General features: G+C 43.4%; 1 protein-coding gene across 1 annotated transcript in view; it reads left to right on the forward strand.

Annotated features, from left to right (window-relative positions):
• The first annotated feature begins 660 nt into the window (after positions 1–660).
• RAB8B (RAB8B, member RAS oncogene family) overlaps positions 661–20,838 on the forward strand; it is a 61,280-nt gene continuing 41,102 nt past the window's right edge. Inside the window, exon 1 of the mRNA XM_059372209.1 lies at positions 661–916. Coding sequence (XP_059228192.1) covers positions 793–916 — 124 coding nt within the window. The 5' untranslated portion in view covers positions 661–792. The remainder of the gene's footprint in view (positions 917–20,838) is intronic.

A 20,838-nucleotide genomic window follows, 5' to 3' on the forward strand; every position in this document is an offset into this window, starting at 1 on the left:
GTAGCGCAAGTTTTAATATTTAAAAATCCCAGATTTTTATCCACCGTCTTATTGGGGGGAGGGGAGTGGTCTACATAACAGATCCTCTAAAATACCAATCCTATTTGCCTCTGGTCTGTATGGCGTGAAGAGAACATGACTGGGGTTCAAGTTAGAACGGCACTCATTCTTTTCGAGATCTGTAACTGAGGGGCTGAGGAAGGGGGCACAGAGGTGGTGCCGGGCAGGAACTGCAGGCGAAGCCAGATAACGCACCCTGCAGATAATCCACAGGCTGCGCCACAGCCGCGTGAAGCAAAGAAAGCATCTCTGCTCCGGGTCCGGGCGGAAGAGATGCGGTAGTCCTGGGACTCAGATTCAGAGGTCTGGAATTGAAAGGCGCCCACACACAAAGAAACCGTGAAGTTGAGTTCCGGCGGCAAGACACGCAGAGTTCGAAATCGAGCCTTCCTTCCCGGCCGGGGTGGAAACGTCTAATCACCCACTCCCCCAGCACCCAGCGGATCTTCTTTTATCCCCTGGGGTTGCTCGGACAGCCGGTGCCGGGCACGCCCGAGGCTCCTCCAAGGAACTACAAGTCCCATCTAACCCGGGGACGCGGGCGATGATGACGAAGCCCCAGCCGATTGGCCGCGCGGGGCGGGGCGCGCAGGCCTTCTTCAAGGGAAGGGGCGGGTCGCAGGGCGGGGCGAGCGGCGGTGGCGAGGCGGACACGCCCCCTCGTCCGCGGCCCCCTCCCCGCCTCTCTCCGCCGCTTCTCTCGCTCCCGGGTCAGAGGGCCGGAGCGAGAAGATGGCGAAGACGTACGATTATCTGTTCAAGCTGCTGCTGATCGGCGACTCGGGGGTAGGCAAGACTTGCCTCCTATTCCGCTTCTCCGAGGACGCCTTCAACACCACCTTCATCTCCACCATCGGTGAGGGAGGGGCCGCGGCTGGGGACGAGGAGTGAGAGACATGGGGGGCGGGTGCAAGCGGGCCGGGGAGAGGGCCGGAGGAGAGCTTGGGAGCCCCAGGGAGGGGACCCCGGGGACGGCAGGGTGGCTAGGGCAGTAGGAGAGAGTGAAGGAGTGAGGGAGAGGGGCGGGCGGGGACGTGAGGGGGGGGGGGGGGGGGTTAAAGAGGGAACTTGGGGGCAAAGAAAGGGGAAGGGGAACCAGAGCAACAAGGACTAGGGGTATTGGGGGAAGTGAGAGGGTTGGGGGAGTGACAGGGAAGGGTCTTAGCGGGACAAAGTGGGGGGCGGGAGACACGAAATCACATAGAGAAAGAGAAGGGGATAGTGGGTGTGAAATGGATTAAAAGACAGGAAAGAGGAAGGAAATGCGAAGGGGGAAATGAAGCTTCGGGAGGAATGGGAGGGACGTGAAGTAAAAGAACAGAGGACACAAGGGACAAGAGGCGAGAACCCAACAATCGGAAGGGAATTCAGAGGAATGAGCTATCTGGAGGTGAGGGATGAGGGGCACTGGCCACAAGAGGTCTGGATCTCTTGTCATGGAGGGGGTGCAGAACAAATATTGCAGGATTCGGAGAAGAGTTCAGAGGATCAGAGGTCAGAGCGAGGACAGGTGGTGGAGAAACTAAAGGAAAGCTGGGTGTGAGATAGAAAGGAAAAGGAGAAGCAGAATAATATACAGTCCAGAGGTTAAGCAGAGAAGACACAGAAAATGGGAAAGGGAGAGGACGTGGAAAACGTGGGGCACGGGACTTTCTCCAGTACCTGGGAACCCTGGTTACCATTTTCTCTCTCCCTTTCCTTTGGCTCAAGTGCAGGAAAAAGATCAAAACGTGACTAATGGTGGAATAATGCCTACAGAGTGTGAAGTGTTCTGTGAGCATTAACCGGTGTTAGGAGAATTGGCGACTCTTGGGAATGGTGTGATCAGGAAAATACGGTTCACTCCTTTACTACCATCTCCTGAGAAGCAACACTTCTCAACTTTGTAAATTCTTGGGCTTGAATGTTTAATAACTTCTCAGCGGAGGAATTGATCTTACATTCTGCCTGACTCCCTATGCGTTTTGCCTTGGTTTTAATTATTACTTGCTGAATGAATCACAACACAACAGTGTACCCCCAATTACTTTGAATTGATTAATCGTTTTACCTGATCTTGGCGGGGAGCTGGCTTTTCTACTTTTGTCCTGGCTGACTTTGTGTTCAGGTAAGGAGATAAGTAACTTACCATAAACTGAAGAGCAAATCAAGGCTGGTTTTAAACTGCCTATGCAAGTGACCTTAACATCATTTTCTTTGTTAAATAGCTGCAGTTAATTAAATACCTTAAGAATCTTATCTTTCAGTTGTCTGGGTGTTGTTTGTAGTTTCTAATAGTAGCTCACTTAAGCACCTTTCACATGGTTCTTATAGCATATTTCACTGTGAATTTTTGGGATTATTATGGTGCCTTGGTAACAATTGTATTTGAAGACTGTGTGTCTTAAGGATAATTTACCATTTAAAAAAAAGAATATTTAGGTATGGAGCGCTCTTAAAATTGAGAACTAGGAAAGTCTATGGTTGGTTTGTTTGTTCTGGCCTCTTTCTTACAGACTGAGTGCTCTGAAACCTCCCCGGTGTTATGCTGTCTGGGCTTAGGGAAGTTTGAGTTGCAAGTTCTTGGCAGTCATTCTTGAGTGGGACTTTTTCTTTTCTGAGGAAGCAGATTTTAAATGTCATGTCTCAAGTATATTCCTAAGAGATTTGGTGGGAGCTGTCACAGCAACTAAAGGACGTTAGTTTTGGATGCTGGTACTAATTTCAAAACCCCGAATAAACCTTTTACATTGTTGAATGCATAGTGCAGTCCAGATGGCAAAGGACAATTTCTAACAAGTTGAGTGGGTAGCCTTTTGTCATTTCTCTCTGTGTGGGATCCTCCCAGAAGCATTCTCCTGTGTCAAAAGTGAGTGAGTCTCAATGATGCGGTTTCTCTTAAGCTCCTTGGTTGACTTTCAGTCATTTAACATAGCTTTATTAGCCCCCACCCCTTTTGCCTTAATTTTTGTCCCATATTTCCTGTAAGGGTATCTGCTTCCTTTTGTGATAGTAGCTTTTAACTATTACTTTTCTTGGGGCGCCTGGGTGGCTCAGTGGGTCGGGCCTCTACCTTTGGCTCAGGTCATGGTCCCAGAGTTATGAGATCGAGTCCCACATCAGGCTCGCTGCTCAGTGGGGGGCCTGCTCCGCCCCCCCCCGCCCCCCCCCGCCCCCGCCACCCCCTGCCTGCCTCTCTGCCTACTTGTGATCTCTCTCTGTCAAATAAATAAATAAAATCTTTAAAAAAAAAAAATACTTTTCTTGCAGTTGGCTTAGAATCTTTTTTGTGTGGATTTTTTTTTAACTGAAATTGGTTCTGTAAAGGGTTGCAGCTATGAAGGCAGGAAAACCAGTGTCCTGAAACTGTGTTGAACAGAAGGCAGACATTAGTCGGAATGAGTCTCAAATGTGATCTTGGTCTTCATATTTTCTGTGAGGTGGATGTGGTTAAAAGAGGCTATGAGCTGCATTTTCAGTTGACATGGAGGAGGGGAAAGAGCCCTCAGAGGGGAAAGGAGCCACAGAGCCTGACAGGAAGTGGTATCACACTGCCTTCAAACAGCAGAAAATTTTTTTTACCTGAAACCTAATGCTTTGCATTTGAAATTAAGCTGGGAAAAGAAGGTGAATATTAACAACATGCTCATGAACAAAGTTCTACACATTCTTCACTAACCGCACACGTAGGCATGGAGTGTCCACATCTTTAGCAGCAATATCCACTCCCTGCCCCCCTCTCCCCCATCCACTGGTCATCTGAAATTGTTGAGGTAAGAGTTGGGACTTAAGAGTCCCAGTCATAATTATTTTTTGAGATACCTAGGTGTATAAGTTCTGGGCTTTTCTGACTGGATTTTTGACAGGGTCTGCCACAGCCTTGCTGACTAAACTTGATAAGGTCAACATCACAGGAAAAACTCATTTCTTAATACCTGAGGTTTGTGTGTGTGTGATTTGGTAGATATGCATGTGTGCTTGTGTCTTCCCATGCAGATACGTGTTTAGTTTTGATACTGCTTTGTCAAAGTTCAAGTCATTGTTTAAAAGGCATTTGCCGGCTTTAGATGGTCTTTGATAGTGGTTAGGCCATCATGAAAGGAAGGAGACAGTCATTTTGATTACAGATAATGGCTCTCTCACAAGTACTTTCTTCTCACTTCTTTAAGGTTCTGCTACCTTCTCTGAGATCCCAGCTCTCCTCATTTCCTTTCTGCTTTTGGGGTCGGTGGAAGGTGCATTGTCTTCCACCTGACCCTTTGCGAATCTTTCAGTTTATCAGTAGGATAATACTCGTTAACTACTGAGTAGGGAGGGTATATCCATTTGAAATTATAGGCCCAGGGGTGCCTGGGTGGCTCAGTGGGTTAAAGCCTCTGCCTTCGGCTCAGGTCATGATCTAAGAGTCCTGGGATTTAGCCCCACATCTGGCTCTCTGCTCAGCGGGGAGCCTGCTTCCTCTTCTCCCTCTCTGCCTGCCTCTCTGCCTATTTGTAATCTCTGTCTGTCAAATAAATAAATAAAATCTTAAAAAAAAATACATAACCTCTTAACATGAAAAATACATGTTTCCAAAACAAAAATAATTAAAAAAAAAAAAAAAAAGAAAGAAATTACAGGCCCAGTGCCTATGACCAACCAGCCTTCCAGTTCAGAGGTTTGAGAACTGAAAGAAGTTTTTCTGTTTCTTTCTTTCTGTTAAGATTTATTTATCTATTTGAGAGAGAGAGAGACAGCAGAGTGAGAGAGAACACCAGTGGGGTGGGTGTGGGGGGATAGTGGTGGGAGGGATAGAGGGAGAGGGAGAAGATAGATAGAGGATAGAGGGAGAGGGAGAAGCTGACTCCCCACTGAGCAGGGAGACTGATGGAGGACTGGACCCCAGGGTCCTGGGATTATGATCTGAGCCTAAGGCAGAAGCTCAATCGACTGAACCACCAAGGCGCCCCTGAAAAAGTTTATTGATGAGCTCCCCCAAGCCTCCTGCATAATCATAATTAATGTTTTAAATGTCTGTCAGATGTGATGTTAAGACAACTAGGAAACAGTAATACAGTCACCTGTGCGTTATATTTCCTGTGGGACGTGGGAACAGTTTACTGTTGATAGGAGGCCATACAGACACCTTGGAATGGCCTGTACTGTGCAAGGTGCTGCTAGAACAGAAGAGAAAACCCAGCCCTGTCCTTTAACTGGACAGTGTGAGCGTCATTCCTTTGCTGTCTTTCCCCACCCCTCCCCCCTCTTCCTGTCAGGGTATTTCCTGAGTGGTTTCATTATTTAGTATGGTCGTAGTTTGACAGTAGAAGAGTTGGAGATTATCAACTTTCTAGCCCTGCCCCACTTTTGTAAGTAGGAAAGCTAAGGTTGAATTGACAGTGTCAAGATCACACAGCTGGTTGTAGCAGAACTTCCCATGAAGCCCCTAATTCAAGTCTGCGTGACTTCTCACTGCTGCTATTTCTGATCAGTCTGTCAGTCTGATCGTCTCCATAAATCCAAGTTGCCACCTTTCCCCGGGGAGGAATTAGGTTTTGCACTTACACTTTTCTGTGAGGATTTCTCCTAGGATAACTCTGCATATGATAGCCCTCTTTTGCCTGTTTCTTTTGTGTCCCTAGTTACAGGTTGGGAGATCAAAGTGCATCCTGTCATTAAAATTCCTTCCACGTGCAAAATAGCTAATGAAATCATGTTAATAGCAGTATGCTGGTTAATTGTTGCCGCCTGGTCTCATCAGAGCACTTTTAGATATTTTATTCTGTAACGTTGCATTTTTTTCTTGGATTCACTTTTCCTAAAATCAGGGGTTGGCAAAGAATGGCCCTGGGGCCAAATGTGGCCTGTAGTTTTTGTGCCCATTGACAAGCGAAGAATGCTTGCTAACATTTCTAAGTGGTTATTAAAATGTAAAACAAGGACTATGCAACAGAGACCTTATGTGTCCTACAGAGCTTAAAAATATGTACTCACTGTTCCTTTACAGAAAAAGTTTGTCGACCCTAACCTAAAATTAAAAAACTTTTTTGGGTGGGTAACAATTCAAGGCTGTTATCAAGAATTACTGACTGAAAAACAAACTTTGTCATATTTACATTTTTATCCAAAATGTCATCAACATTTGACTAAGCATCAGCCAAATATGTAGAGTAAGTGGATTTTAATTTTCATACTTGTTTTCCTTGGTTTCAGCCTTTCACACAGAAATATGCAAGGAACATGCAACTTCAAATTGAACATTTTGTACATAAAGCCTAGTTTTAATGTCATTGTGTTCTCTCGAAGCTGTCAGGAGATTTTCCATCCAAGCCGTAGCTTTCCTGACAATACTGTTTCAGAAAAAGTAGAGCTTAATGTTTGATAATAAAGGGTTAAACCTAACCTCCTCAATTCCTGTTCTAGTGAGGGAGAAAAGCCATTCAGCAAATAAAGAGTGGGTGTGGGGAAACTGAGTCTTGGACACAATATGGATATGTTTTAAGACTAAGCGTACTTTACAAAAAAGAGTTTTGCCAGCTGTTCTGCCTGGCAGCAAATCAGGGGGAAGCTTTGTTTTGGACCCACTGAGAAAGCTGTGGGGAAATAGGTTTGGATATTGTCTTCAAGGGAAATAAGCCTAGCCTTTGAAGACCAGAAAAAAATTAGCAGTTGATTTTTGAGTTAAATCCGATAACTGCATTTGAAAAGAACCATGGAACCAGAAGCAGAAGACCTCTGGGGAGCTGCTGGCACGGCCTGAGGCTGGGTCTTGTTGAGGCCTGCCTGCCTGCCCGCACGTGGAGCCATTCTGGGGACCAGCTCTCTTGTGTGTATTAGAAGTGGGAGGATTCTGCAGGAAAGAGATTTCATGCAGAATGAGGAGAGGCTTGGAGTGGGGATGGGGAAGTAGATTTCAGGTGGCGGTTAATACTGCGGAGCCTAACATAATAGGGAGCTTCTGAAATGTAAGTAGCTATTGAAGTGGACTGTTTCACGTCTGGTGTTAGGGAGAGAGCATGGTGAATTAAGGGGAGTAGTGGGTCTGCAGTCAGTTTACGTCCTGGCATCTGCCATTCCTAGTTTTCTGGCCTTGGTGAGTCACTTGTCCTTCTAGAGCCTTAGTTCCTTCATCTCTAATAGAGTCTAATATTATACCAACTTTTCAGGGTTGCTGTGAATTCCCTAGGGCAGAAATCAAGCCTTATTTACCTTTTAAGTCTCCAAGGCCCATGTTAAATGACTTTTTTTTTTTCATCAGCTGGATGAATGAATGCCTTGGTGGATAAATTGTGAAAGCCCTATATGAGCTATAAAGTATTGCTTGAATTTTGGTTATTATTCTCTTTCATAGTATTATAATTAGATTATGTCTGAGATACAATCAGAATGCTTAATTGGAATTCTTACCACAAGAATGGTATTTTCCCCAGTATAAAGTGTTATATATCTTTCTATTATCTGTTTTAAAGGGATGTTTTAGAATAGGTAAGATATCACTTATCTTTCAGTCTTCATAATAAGCTGTTTGACACCCGGCTTCCAATCCCCCACTGACATAAATACCAAATAGAAAATGAGTGAAATCACTGGGTTTGCTTTAGAAGAGCCATTTCAGCTTTGTCTCTGCCCATTAGCTTCAAACAATGCAACAGATGCCTGTTAACAGTTTCATGCCCAGTTTTAATTAGCAGATGGAGCTCTGTTTGTGTCTGTATTCTGCCCAGTGCTTGTTTGAGTGACAGGGTAGTGAGTGGATTGGAACTGGGCTGGGCATTTGGGTTGAATAAAGCCAAATTCTGTTTTTAAAGAGATGAATATAAACATTTATTGTATAGAACTTCTTGTGTATCTCACTAGAATGGCACAGGGTCTAGAGTAAAATGAATGTTTCCAGTTATGTTTTCTGCTCTTATTACCATTCTAAAATTACATAAGGTAGAAAAAAATGACCACTTTATGGCTTAGATGAAGGGCTTTACTGTCATGAAGTGGCTTTCTTTGAAGACCCATTTCAGTATTTCAATATTGGGCAGAGTATGTTGAGAAATATGCAAAGCTGGGATGAAACAGACTTCAGCATGAATGTGAGCATGGGCAGGAGTGGTGGCGGCCACCCTCTGCGCTGTGTGGTGTAGACCACCGAGCTTGGGAGACCCCGGGGGAGACCAGGGGCTGACGGGTCCCTGACCTCTGCGTTGCTGAGGGAGGGAAAGGGCGGGAGAGGGCGGGTGGCTTTGCCCTACACATCGGCCATCTCTTCTTGCAAGGGAATAGATTTTGCTGTCCATCATGTGAGGGCTAAATTTCAGTATTAAAAATACTGTCCGTGGATGATAATTAGATGTGTTGTATCTGGAGATGTGTCCTTATCCTCTGTTCATTTTGTGTTTGGGGATTTTTCTTATTTTGTGTTGAATTAATAGGAACCTTAAAGAAAGTAGGTACCTGATTGTCTTTAGAGGAAAAAATGTCCGCTTTTTTTTTTTTTCTTTTTTTCCCTTTAAAGTTACTAAGTTACTTGGGACTTCCTTTGAGAAGCCACATAAAGTGGTGGGGCAATTGGAAACTGTTCTCTGCAGCAGACCCGTTACTTGGCAGTGATGAAATATCTCTTTTCTCGTTGTCGTACCTATAGCATTCTGCATCAGTGTGATTGGGTGCTTTGGTATTTACCTTTTGCTGAACCATTGGACATTTTCCAAGTAGCTCTCATCTTCCTCAGCCCTGAATGTTAATTCTCAATTCCTGGGAGAAAGTGCTAAAGCTCTCTATGTCCTCACGTTCATCAAATTTAGGCTTTCTTCCTCAGCCCTGAATGTTAATTCTCAATTCCCGGGAGAAAATGCTAAAGCTCTCTATGTCCTCATGTTCATCAAATTTAGGCTTGCTGTCCCTAAGAGAGAGGCTAGGACAGCTCTAGTTGCACCCAGTGACAGCATTGCAGGACTTTAAAGCGCTTGTTTGCAAAAGTCCGGTTAGGGATGGAATCCCACCTCATCACGATTGAGGAAAACCAACTGCAAAGCAATTAAGCAATATGTCGTGTTGCATAGCTTTCTTCTGGCAGAGCTAGGACTGGCACGACTTCCCCACATCATGTTGTGATTTTGCATATTTTGGCAAAGAACTTGGCAGTGATTATTTTATTTTATTTTATTTTATTTTTTTAAGATTTTATTTATTTATTTGACAGAGAGAAATCACAAGTAGATGGAGAGGCAGGCAGAGAGAGAGGGAAGCAGGCTCCCCGCTGAGCAGAGAGCCCGATGTGGGACTCGATCCCAGGACCCTGGGATCATGACCTGAGCCGAAGGCAGCGGCTTAACCCACTGAGCCACCCAGGCGCCCCTTGGCAGTGATTATTTTAATAACTTATCAATGTTTTCCTGATATACGAAGTAGAGGGACACTCTCTAAAATACCCAGTCATGTTTTGACATGAAATATCGGGTGATCTATTTAAAAGTTGAATTGTAAGAGTCTGTTTCTTATGGCCCTATGCAAAATTTTTCTGGAATAGGTATTACCAAATATTCCAATCTCATACACAAAAATACACAAGCTCCATCACAAAAAAATAAATAAAAGGGTTTGTATTGTGAGCAGTCAGTGACTAACCCTACTGTAATTTGTATGTTGCCTGTGAATTTGGATGGGGTAACTTTATGGTTTTCAACAAGGAATTTTTTACTTTTTCTTTTCTAAAGGTCTCTGAATAAAATCTTGAGATGGAATGGGAAACAATTTTTTATTGAGAGTTAACTCTTTCAGTTTTGGAATGATTCAGACTACTGTCTCAGTTCAGACTCCACTAATACTTCACCCTTATCAGTTTTTTGGGGGAGAAGGGTTGGATTGGGAAGGGGAAAAGAATGAAAATAACAGGGGCGCCTGGGTGGCTCATTGGGTTGAGCCTCTGCCTTCAGCTTGGGTCATGATCTTGGGGTCCTGGGATTGAGCCTCGAGTCGGGCTCTCTGCTTAGTGGGGGGCCTGCTTCCCCATCTCTCTCTGCCTGCCTCTCTGCCTACTTGTGATCTCTCTCTGTCAAATAAATAAATAAAATCTTAAAAAAAAAAAAGTTACCCAAGAATGAAAATAATATTCTACCCTCCACCCATGTCCATTTCTTTGGCTACTCCTTCAGTCTCTTTTGCTTTTCTTAGTAGTTGGAGAAACTATTGGGAAAGGAGTTAGAAACCTCTGCCTGTGAGAGTGTGAGGACTGGGGCACCTGGTTGGCTCAGCCGATGGAGTGTGTAACTCTTGATCTCGGGGTTGTAAGTTTGAGCTCCACACTGGGGAGAGATTACTTAAAAATCTTTAAGAAAAGAAATAAATAAAAGGGTGTGAGGATTAGTAGTGACTTTTGACTTCATTGCTGTCTACATTGTTTAGAACTAGTTAGTAAAAATTTGGTGCTTGTTTCAGTCACAAACAGTAACAAACAGTGACAGATGAGGTTGTTGTCCACAAAAAAAATAATTTGAGTGCATTTCCCATTTTGTCTACTTACTATTGTTTTGAAAATTTCCAGTCTTACAGAAGCATGAAAAAATTGGTGGGACTGGCAAAATCTCTTACTTCCAGAAAATTCCATCATAATCAAATTTTAAAACATGCGTACATAATATCAGTTGTGTCTCTATCTTTGCCCTTCAACCTTCAGCTTTGACAAATACCATTACATCTGAAATTTGTATTGTGATCTAGAATATGATTTACCACAATTTTTATTCAAATCATCTATTATTGCCAAATATGTAATACTGTGAAAAACAATTGGTGTGTGTTTGCAATCAGCCCTGTTTAAGCACTTCCCAAGGAGTGAGACTGGGCCTGTTTTCTCATTGTGAAAAGCAAATACAGGCTTCGATGGTTTTCATACTCTCTTCTGGCTGCAGCATTCTATGAATCTATGAAATCAAGTAGTGTGTGTAAAGAAAGAGGGTTTGTCCTTTATTTCTTCAGTTAACCACTATGGGCAAGGGTTCTTTCTGCAGGTGAACACTAGTGTCTTGATGTCATGAAGTCAGAAGAAAGAAATAGTAGCCCTAGTTAATTCCAGCCAAGCCTGTGTTGATCTTGTAATCAAACGTTTTGTAGTCCTAAAGAGATTGCTTAATGAATTTGAATCCTGTGCTCAAAAAAATGCTTGGGTTCAGGGCGCCAGGGTGACTCAGTTGATTAAGTGTCTGGCTCCTGGTTTCTGCTCAGGTTGTGACCTCAGGGTCATGAGCTTGAGCCCCATCTCAGATTCTACACTGAGCCAGGACCCTGCTTAAGATTCTCTCTCACCCTCTCCCTCTGCCCCTCCCTCTTCTAAAAAATGCTTTGGTTTGAATAATAAAGCTGAATGTCACCAAAAATATAATCACATGAGAAGTTGGAAAAATACTTCTTTGAGAAGAGATGCATAAAGTATTTTCAACTTATCTCATTTTCTTTACATAAAACATGGTGAGGTAGGTGAAAAATAATCCAAAAAGATAAGAAGCTTTTTGCTGCTTAGGTTTGCTGGTACTGAACTTCCATCCCTTATTTGACAGATAAGGGACAGAGGCGTGGAGACATGGAAATGGCTCTAGGTCACACACAGCCAGACCTTAAGCAGCAGGTTTTGGATTCAAGTCTCCTTTCTCTTACATTTCATCTGCTTTTACTTCTCTTGCTATGAAAATACATATAGTATAAAATCTGGACATAGCCAACATCTGTAGAAAATTCAGGGATTGAACCAGAGATATAGAGATATAGGGTCCAAGCACATCTCTAGAGTCCTTGATTAATGGAATGCTTTTGGTCAAACCTTTTAGCTCCTTCTCATGATCTTTACTTTCTTACCAGTTAAAAAGAGAGGCTAGTGGTGGGGCGAGGTTGCTTGTGAAGTGCAGAGTGGGAATTGCAGAGATTTTGATAGTCATTTCCCAATGTAAGACACTAAGTCTTTTTCATTTTCTCTAAATTCACTCATTCAGCAACATTGTTTCATCCACAAAATTTTGAGAGGGGAAAGAGTAACAAGTATCCAGGCAATTTAACACAATGATGAAGAGGGCTCCAAAGGGGTAAAAAAAAAAAAAAAAGGTTGTGAAAGCTTGGAGGTGAGGTAGAGGAAAGTTTCTAGGAGGAAATGGCATTTAAGCTAAAATCAGAACCTGGAGGAGGACTTAGTTGGGTAGAATGAGAGAGTGTGGGGGGACGGAGGGCTCCTCCCGCAGGTGCACCAGACAGCACAGCCCTCTGGAGGAACTCAAGACATCCTGTTTAGCTGAAGCCTCAAGTGAAATGGGAGGTGAAGTTGAAGGTAATTAAAGGGCAGGTTGTAATGGGCTTTCAGACCTGCTCAAGAGTCTGGACTCTGTCCTGAGAAGGGCAGGAGTCACTGAGAATTAGATTAGCAGACAGTATCAGTTGCCTTCTACGTCACTTGGACCCTTATGTTCACCAAGTGCTTTCACTTATATTTCTGTTTAAACTCCTCAGTAATGAAATCTATGGCTAGACATTGCTATCTCCCTGTTCTGGAAGCTCAGGTCCTGAGAGAGTAATTGACTTGATCCAACAAGTAAATCTTAGAGGAGCCCTGACCATACTTTTGTCTACATCAACCTGCTCTTCCCAGAACAGGTTCTGGAGTTTTCCATGGGAGGGACTGTACTGGCACTGAGGCTGGAGTAACAACCATGTAAAGTGACTTGAGAAGTGTGTTGCATGGAAAGATGAAATCACCTTCTCCCCAGAGAAGCTCTTATACAGCTCACGCCAACATGCTTCACCTTGCCTGTTGACCCTGGGAGGTCAGTGGACCTGTGGCTTGGGGTTGTCTCCTGGCCTCTAACCCCCTCCCTTAGGAAGCAGTCAAATATGTGCACAGCAGAGTGGAGGCAGGAAGGGACAGAGTTTAATTATGAATCCAACTCTCTCATGAAAAGGGAACTAATTGTAATGGCAACGCAGCATTGCCTCTCCACATGGGGCCATTGGTTGTTACACTTGTATGTTGTTGGCCTTAGACTGTAATGTGCTAGGAATAGCTGCTTTAATTGTAAGCTTCTTTCCTTTGGCAAATTAAGTTTAAACTTTGTGCTAGCCTGTCCTGTTCTTTTCTGCAGGGTGAAATCATCTCTGCTCTGGGTTTTGTTTGTAAAGCCCTATTTGGCAGTTTTCCTCAGAATCGCAGGGCATTGTAGACTGGACTAACACCTGATTGGTTTGCTAGCCCTGAGTTTCCAGAATGTTGCTGTGAGCCAAAAAGCAGAAAGGCCGGAGCAGCTAAACCTGATAAAACAAAGTCCCATCTGCTAAAGCTCATGAAGTTGCCTGCTAGGGGAAGCCCTTGGTCTCTCATTTTAGCTTTGCATTCTGGATTTTTACAGTGGTCATTTGTTTCTCTGAGAGATTAGGAGCAGAGCTGAGGTCCTCTGAGAGGCAGGCCACCAAAATCTAAGAGGAAAAAGTGGCAGTATGCCACTTGCAGCAGGGATACTCATTATAGGAGTGTGGGCAGCTCAGTAGTAAACTTCCTGGGCTTCCATTTCTTCAAAGCAAAATCAGAGTGTTGTGAGCAATACACTCTAAAGACCCTTCTAGAAAAAATAGTTCCTGAGCAATAACCAAAGGATTCACTGACAAAAGGAAAAATAGACTTAACACAAAATAACATGGTATGGATAAAAGAACTTGGGCTTCTGAGACAAGTTCAAGTTCAAGTCCTGTTTGAGAGCCTTGGGCAAATGATTTAAGCATTTTCTTTATTGATAAAGGAAGGATAGTAACTCCATTTCAGGATTTTGGTTTCATTTTATTTTGAGAATCAAATGCACCATCATGTGTATATTATCTTCGGCACATGGGACACACACATGAAAAGGCATGTGCGGGAGTGAACTCATTACCAGTTCACTGAGGTAGGCCCAGACAGCTGTGAGGGAGGATCTTGGCAATCCCTGGGACTTCATTGTTAGAGCACTTGCTTTTAAAAGAGCTAACGTTTATTGAGTGCTTACTATATATACTAGGTACAGTTCTGGGCATTTTACATGGCTTACCATTTTTCATGGATTGATCCAATTCGTTCATGAGACTACCTCTTAGGTACATTCTGTTATTCCCATTTTCCAGAAGAGGTATGGAGTCACAAAATGGTTGAACAACTTCTCAAGGGCACGTAGCTGGTGAGTAGTGAAAACCAACCCAGATCTGAATCCAGGCAGTCTTATTCCAGAAACTGTTTTTAACCACTGTGCTTTTCTACACCACCAGTGACTCAGAAATATTAAAAAAAAAAAATTAGTTATCTTCAAGGATACAGTGTGGTGCCAGGTGTCCTGACCAGCTGGGCGGTATCACCAAGTCTTTTGACCTCCTTGGTATCAGTTTTCCTTTTGCCAAGAGGATGGCTGTGAGGTGCTGTAGTGACAGTGCTATAGTACAGTGCTTAGCACAGGGGCTAGTGTGCAGCGCGGCTCAGTAGTTGGTGAGGGGTTTTGTTTTTTCCAGGTAATTTAAGAGGCACTTGTTAGAGTGAGTTCCATAAAAATTATGAATGGGAACATTTTGGTTACTTTATGGGGTGTGCTTCGGTTTTCTAGAAAATTCATTCTGAAAGTTGTGGCCCACATGGATTTTACAAAGCCAGAATTAGAAATATTTGTCTTGAACCTCCTTCTCAAAGTGAAGGGAATTGTCCCTTCACTGGCTGGCTTTAAGAAGGTGTCCAGGAGCAGCCCTTGACCTCAGGGGCAACATGTCAGTGTAATGTAAGGAATAAATCTTGTGCAGCCTTCTGGCTACTGCAGACTCCCAGGGCATCTTGAATTCTTCCTTGGGGCGAGAACAAAAACAAAAACAAAAACAAGACACAGTGCTCAGTACCCTGTCTAGGAGGGACAAATGTTTCAATTTAAATATTCCAGCTCAATGTCCTCTGTTAGGGCCCTGAATTTTAAGTACAGCGAGTTTCTGAGTGAAGTCTCCTGAATTTTAATGAGTTTGTTTGCATACATGAATTTGAACAATACATTAAATCTTGAAACACCGTAGCTGATTTTAATGGAGTAAATTACCCAACTTGAAAGTTAGTTGATAGGCTTTTCTTTACCAAATAATCAAGATGATGATGCTTTAATCTCAAAAAAGTCATTAATCACATTTTTACAATAGCGATACATGCCATTAATTTTTTTTAATCATTGAACTATCTCATCAAGAGAATTAGGGGAATAAATGTGTCAGTATGAGTGTAAAGCATGATTTTTCCCCCTTGTGATAGTTAGTACTTAACAAATGATTACATGGACATGGTAAGCATAAATTTGAAATTGGGTTTGGTTTTGTACAGAACTTGCTTTGGAGCAGGAAGGTGAGGTGAGATGCTCTTGGCTAACTTAAAAGTGTTTTTTTGTTTGTTTGTTTTTAAAGATTTTATTTACTTATTTGACAGAGAGAGAGAGATAACAAGTAGGCAAAGAGGCAGAGAGAGAGAGGGAATCAGGCTCCCTGCTGAGCAGAGAGCCTGATGCAGCACTGGATCCCAGGACCCTGAGATCATGACTGAGCCGAAGGCAGAGGCTTAACCCATGAGCCACCCAGGCGCCCCTTAAAAGTGTTTTCAAACATTAAAAATATATATATAAGGCTGGTACAGGAGGTGGCAGGGTCCACATGATGAAGGGCCTCGAGGGCTAAAGTAAGGAGCATAGATTTATTTTTTTAAGATTTTATTTATTTATTTATTTGACAGACAGAGATCACAAGTAGGCAGAGAGGCAGAGAGAGAGGAGGAAGCAGGCTCCCCGCTGAGCAGAGAGCCCGATGCAGGGCTCCATCCCAGGACCCTGGGATCATGACCTGAGCCGAAGGCAGAGGCTTTAACCCACTGAGTCACTCAGGTGCCCCAGGAGCATAGATTTTATTCTGACTCTAGTTGAAAGAACATAGGCAGAGTGATGTGCATATGGTTTGTAATTTTAAAAGCTGCCATGGTTTTAAGAAAGTTCATTTTGGGGGCACCTGGCTGGCTCAGTCAGTGGAGCTCATGTGACTCTTGATCTTGGGGTTGCAAGTTTGAGCTCCTCCTTAGGTATAGAGATTACTTAAAAAGAAAATCCTTTAAAAAAAAAAAAAGTTTGGGGCGCCTGGGTGACTCAGTGGGTTGGGCCGCTGCCTTCGGCTCAGGTCATGATCTCCAGGTCCTGGGATTGAGCCCCGCTTCGGGCTTGCTGCTCGGTGGGGAGCCTGCTTCCCCTCCTCTCTCTGCCTACTTGTGATCTCTGTCTGTCAAATAAATAAAGAAAATCTTTAAATAAATAAATAAATAAATAATTTAGAAAGTTCATTTTGAGGCTTAATGGCACTGAAAAACCATGCTATTCTAGTCCATTCCATAACGTAATGTTGCGTCCAGAAGAGTATCTTGTTAACAACCTCTAGATGGCCAGAGGCTTACCCTATAATAAAGCGTAAAGGTTGTGATGGTGGGTTCGGCTAATGCTCCAGGCAATGAAATGTGCCAGATGGTGGAAAGAGCAGAAGCATTCAGATCATCACTTCTGACTGTGACCTTCTGGAGGACAGCAACCGTGATATGCCCCTTCAGAGCTCATTTTTCTGATGCTCAGGCACACAGGATTTGTTTGTGAAGTAAGTCAACTAACACCATCCATTTCCTTCTGAGGAATGGATCTTGGGCTCTGGCAATAGTGATGTCTCATCCATTAGCACATCCATCCGCTTCAAAGGATGTGTAATTATCACCTGTTACTGCTTATGGTCTTTTTTCTAGATGCAAGAGCGAGAAAATCAACCTATTTCTCTTTTACCCAGAGAGCAAATGCCTGCTAACTTCATTTATGATCAGGCATATGTGCACACTCTCTTGCACATGGAAGGCCCTCAGGGAATGTTTGCTGAGTGAATGTCCAATTGATGGCCGATGCCCTCTCCCCAAGTCCCAGCTGCCCATGGCTACCTCACATCTCTTTTGTAGTTTCCAGGAAAGATCCCACCACCCCCAAACAGGAGTGTCCTCAACCTTTTTTCTTGCCATCTCTAATTTCTGGGTAATCTTCCCTCGCTTCCTTTCCCCTTCTCTCCAAAGAGGCAGTGTTGACCTGCTGGTTGATTTCTTGTAATACCTTCCCTCTCTCTTGGGACTGCCCCCCCCACATTATCACTTTCTCTCTTACATCCTGTTTTTTTCTTTCTCTTCTTCTGTTGAAATTGTCCCCATTCTAGTAAGGAGACCTCATAAATGCATGACTTTCTCAAGTCACCCATCTCTCTCTCTCCTTTCCATTGTTGTTTGACTCCTTTAAAGAGACGTCTTGTGCGTGGGGGTTGGGGGGGTGGACATTGGGGACGGTATGTGCTATGGTGAGTGCTCTGAATTGTGTAAGACTGATGATTCATACACCTGTACCCCTGAAACAAATAGTACATTATATGTTAATTTAAAAAAGAGAGAGAGAGAGAGGTCTTGTCCCCTGCACTTTTTTCTGTATCCTCATGCATTAACACCTTGAAATCTGCTCCACCAGCTTCAACACTGTGTCTAGGTCATCCTAATTGAACAGGCCAGTGGGCCTTTCTCCAAACTTGACCCCCTTGGCTTCTCAGCAGCATCTGACACTGTTTATTACTTGCTCCTTGAAGCTCATTCTTCTACCAGCTTCCAGGAATTGTCTGCTCCAGTTTGCTTCCTACTCTTCTAACTGTGCCTTCTGTTTCCATTGGTAGCCTCATTTTGCCTTTTAGTTGAAGTCATTGTCCAAGTGTCTGTTCTCGATTTTTTTCCTTTTTTTTCTTAGAATTTAGGCACTTTAATTTGTAATCATGCTCATCTGTGTGATTACTGCACGAAGTTCTGTCTTCCTGCCACATGGTCTCTCTGTGAGTGCAGGTAGCGGCTCTGTTGTTTTTCACCTGTCCCTACCGCCTAGTACAGTGCTTGGCTTGTAGAGTTAAAAAATCCCCAAGTGATGAAGGTGGTAGGCTTGCCCCCTTCTAAGTCTTCCAGGTAGGACTCCCCAGCTTCATATCTCATTACATCCCCAGCCTCTCCCAACCCACCCCAAAATGAAGTCATTTCCTCTTCCTATCTCGTACCCTTTCATGAATTTTCATGTGTCAGTTAACACTACCATCAGCTTTGTTTTGTCTTGTTTTCATTTATCTAGGCTCAAAAATCTTGCATATAAGTTGTTTCCAACCCCTTTCCATTATTTCTTCTACCACCCTCATATAAGGCCCTCCATGCCTGGACTTTGCAGTGCCCCCCAGGTGGCTTGGACACTTCCAGACTCGTTTGGACAATACCTCTGCCTCCCATTCTACCTGTGCATTTAGATCAATTTCACTGTAGAGCATAGCTCTAGATATTAATCATACTAATAATCCCTTACCTCTCCTCTTAAAAGTCTTATTTTTCACTTTGCCTAATTGAATGCATCTTTCTCAGTCTGTCCTTCAACATTCCCTGTAGTGAGGTGTCAGCTTGTATTTCCTTCTCTTTCTTATGGGAGTCCTACACTCAAACCCAGGGCCTCCTAAACTGGTGTACCAGCAGGCTGTGGCCAAGCTTTCACTTGACCAGTATAGGTTTCCTAGCTGTCCTTTTGTGAGAAAGAACGCCATTTTTCAGTCCCCGAAAAGACGTACATCCTACGTTTTTGGAATTCAAATGTTGTTTTACTTGTAAAATTCTGGTGATAATAGATGGTCATTATTTATCTCATTATCTTTTGCAAATTAAAAAGATAAATTGCAATGAAATTCTTGCAATTTTGTTTCTCTGAGGGAGAAAATGCTATTTCTAGCTCAGTTTTCTCTCCAAGCAAATTTTATGGGATAACAGTTCCTAGTTTAGTAGAGCCCCTCTTTCAACTTTTCCATTCCCCCTACCACCACCATCTTTTTTTCTTTCCAGTTCACAAATTTTACCGGTTCACAAAGTTCAAAAGTCTAGGAATCACTGCTCTACCCTGAATGGGTTGTTTCATGAACACACTTCTTATCTGCCTGTTGACGTCCTACCTTTCCTTCTTTGTTTTTGTTTTTGTTTTTGGGTGGTTTTTTTTTTTTGTAATGCATAAGCAGGTTTTCTGACTTTATTTATTTTTATTTTTTTATTTTTTATAAACATATAATATCTTTTTATCCCCAGGGGTACAGATCTGTGAATCGCCAGGTTTACACACTTCACAGCACTCACCATAGCACATACCCTCCCCATGTCCATAACCCCACCCCCCTTCTCCCAACCTCCCTCCCCCAGCAATCCTCAGTTTGTTTTGTGAGATTAAGAGTCATTTATGGTTTGTCTCCCTCCCAATCCCATCTTGTTTCATTTATTCTTCTCCTACCCACTTAACCCCCCATGTTGCATCTCCACTTCCTCATATCAGGGTCCACCTTTCCTTCCTGATGCTCCTCAGGATGTTCCTTTCATGGGACACCATGTCAGAGCCTTGTCCCTGCCCTCCCCCCACTGGAAGATGCTTTCTCTTTCCTCAGAGGTACTTTGTACCCTGTAGCACTTTGGACTTTTGCATGACATCTTCCATGTTCTTCCTGTGTTCAAGTAGAACTGGCCTCCTCTGCATCCCCACCTCCCCACTCCCACGATAACTTTCTTTAGGACAGAAGCTTATTTTTTCTCTGTGTTGTTTGCATTGCTAGATGTTGTAGTTGGCTCATAATTGGACAAATCATCCTAGGACTCCAGTTCCGTGATAATTCTTTTGAGCAAAAGAATTATCATGGAACTGGAGTCCTAGGATGATAGTGATGAAGGGATTAGGTAAAGCTCACATCTTCGGGGGGGAAAGGATCTTTTAAAAAAGTTTTAGTTCAGACTTTTTTTTTTTTTTTTGATGACTCTGAAATTAAAATCATAGTTGCTTACTAAAACATGTTGAGAATTATTGCCCATTTATCTTTACCAACCTGGGGCTGACCCCACGACCCTGAGATCAAGACCTGAGCTGAGATCAAGAGTTGGATACTCAACTGACTGAGACACCCAGACGCCCCTGCCCATTTATCTTTTAAAGACAAAACCATCTTAGACTGTTGCTCTAGTTATCTCAAGCATTGGATCAAGGTCTTCTGTGGTTGTGGTGGTTAAAGTGAGAAATTACACATTTGACATCTTCTGTGAAACCTGTGAAATCTTTGTTGTAATGTTGATTTAGATTTCATTTCAACAGAAGAGGTCCTGAATATTTTCTTTCCCCTAGGTGATAGGCCAGTTTCTTGGCCTCTAGCCTTCTCTAGAGTTTATCAGCGCTCTGTGAACTTGGGCCTGATCTAGATAACGAGGCTTTCTCTGTGTCTGTGAGTAAGCCATCTATGAGCCATATATGAGCCTGTCACTTTCAGTTTTCTTTAAGACAATTTTTAAAAAGTGAATTAGCTTTTTCTTCCCACTTTGTCTGCTTCTACTCACTGTCCCCCTCTCAGATCTTTGGTTACTGAGTTTGAATTATGCAAAAGCATACCTAGATGAGAAATAGGACAGTGGCCAGGCCTCCTTAGTATATGTTTGAGGCAACCTTCAGTGCAAAACACCTTCCACCTTTGGGTCCTTGACCTGGTGAGGTTGGAATGGTGTCTCACCATTTCCCACAGAGGCACTGAGATCATTTTCGACTTGGAGAAAATGGCAGGATTTCTGACATAGAGGACCTTGGCAGGAGAAGGAAGAGCTTGCCACTACCTCTTTGGGCACCCCTTTTTTATTAAAGAAAGGCTGGAGGAGGGTAGCCAGGGGCACTGGCAGTGGTGGCAGCCACAGCTGCAGTCAGTGACCACTGGGCCAGA

Source organism: Mustela nigripes, chromosome 13, assembly GCF_022355385.1.
Source record: "Mustela nigripes isolate SB6536 chromosome 13, MUSNIG.SB6536, whole genome shotgun sequence".
In the NCBI taxonomy this organism is placed as follows: domain Eukaryota; kingdom Metazoa; phylum Chordata; class Mammalia; order Carnivora; family Mustelidae; genus Mustela; species Mustela nigripes.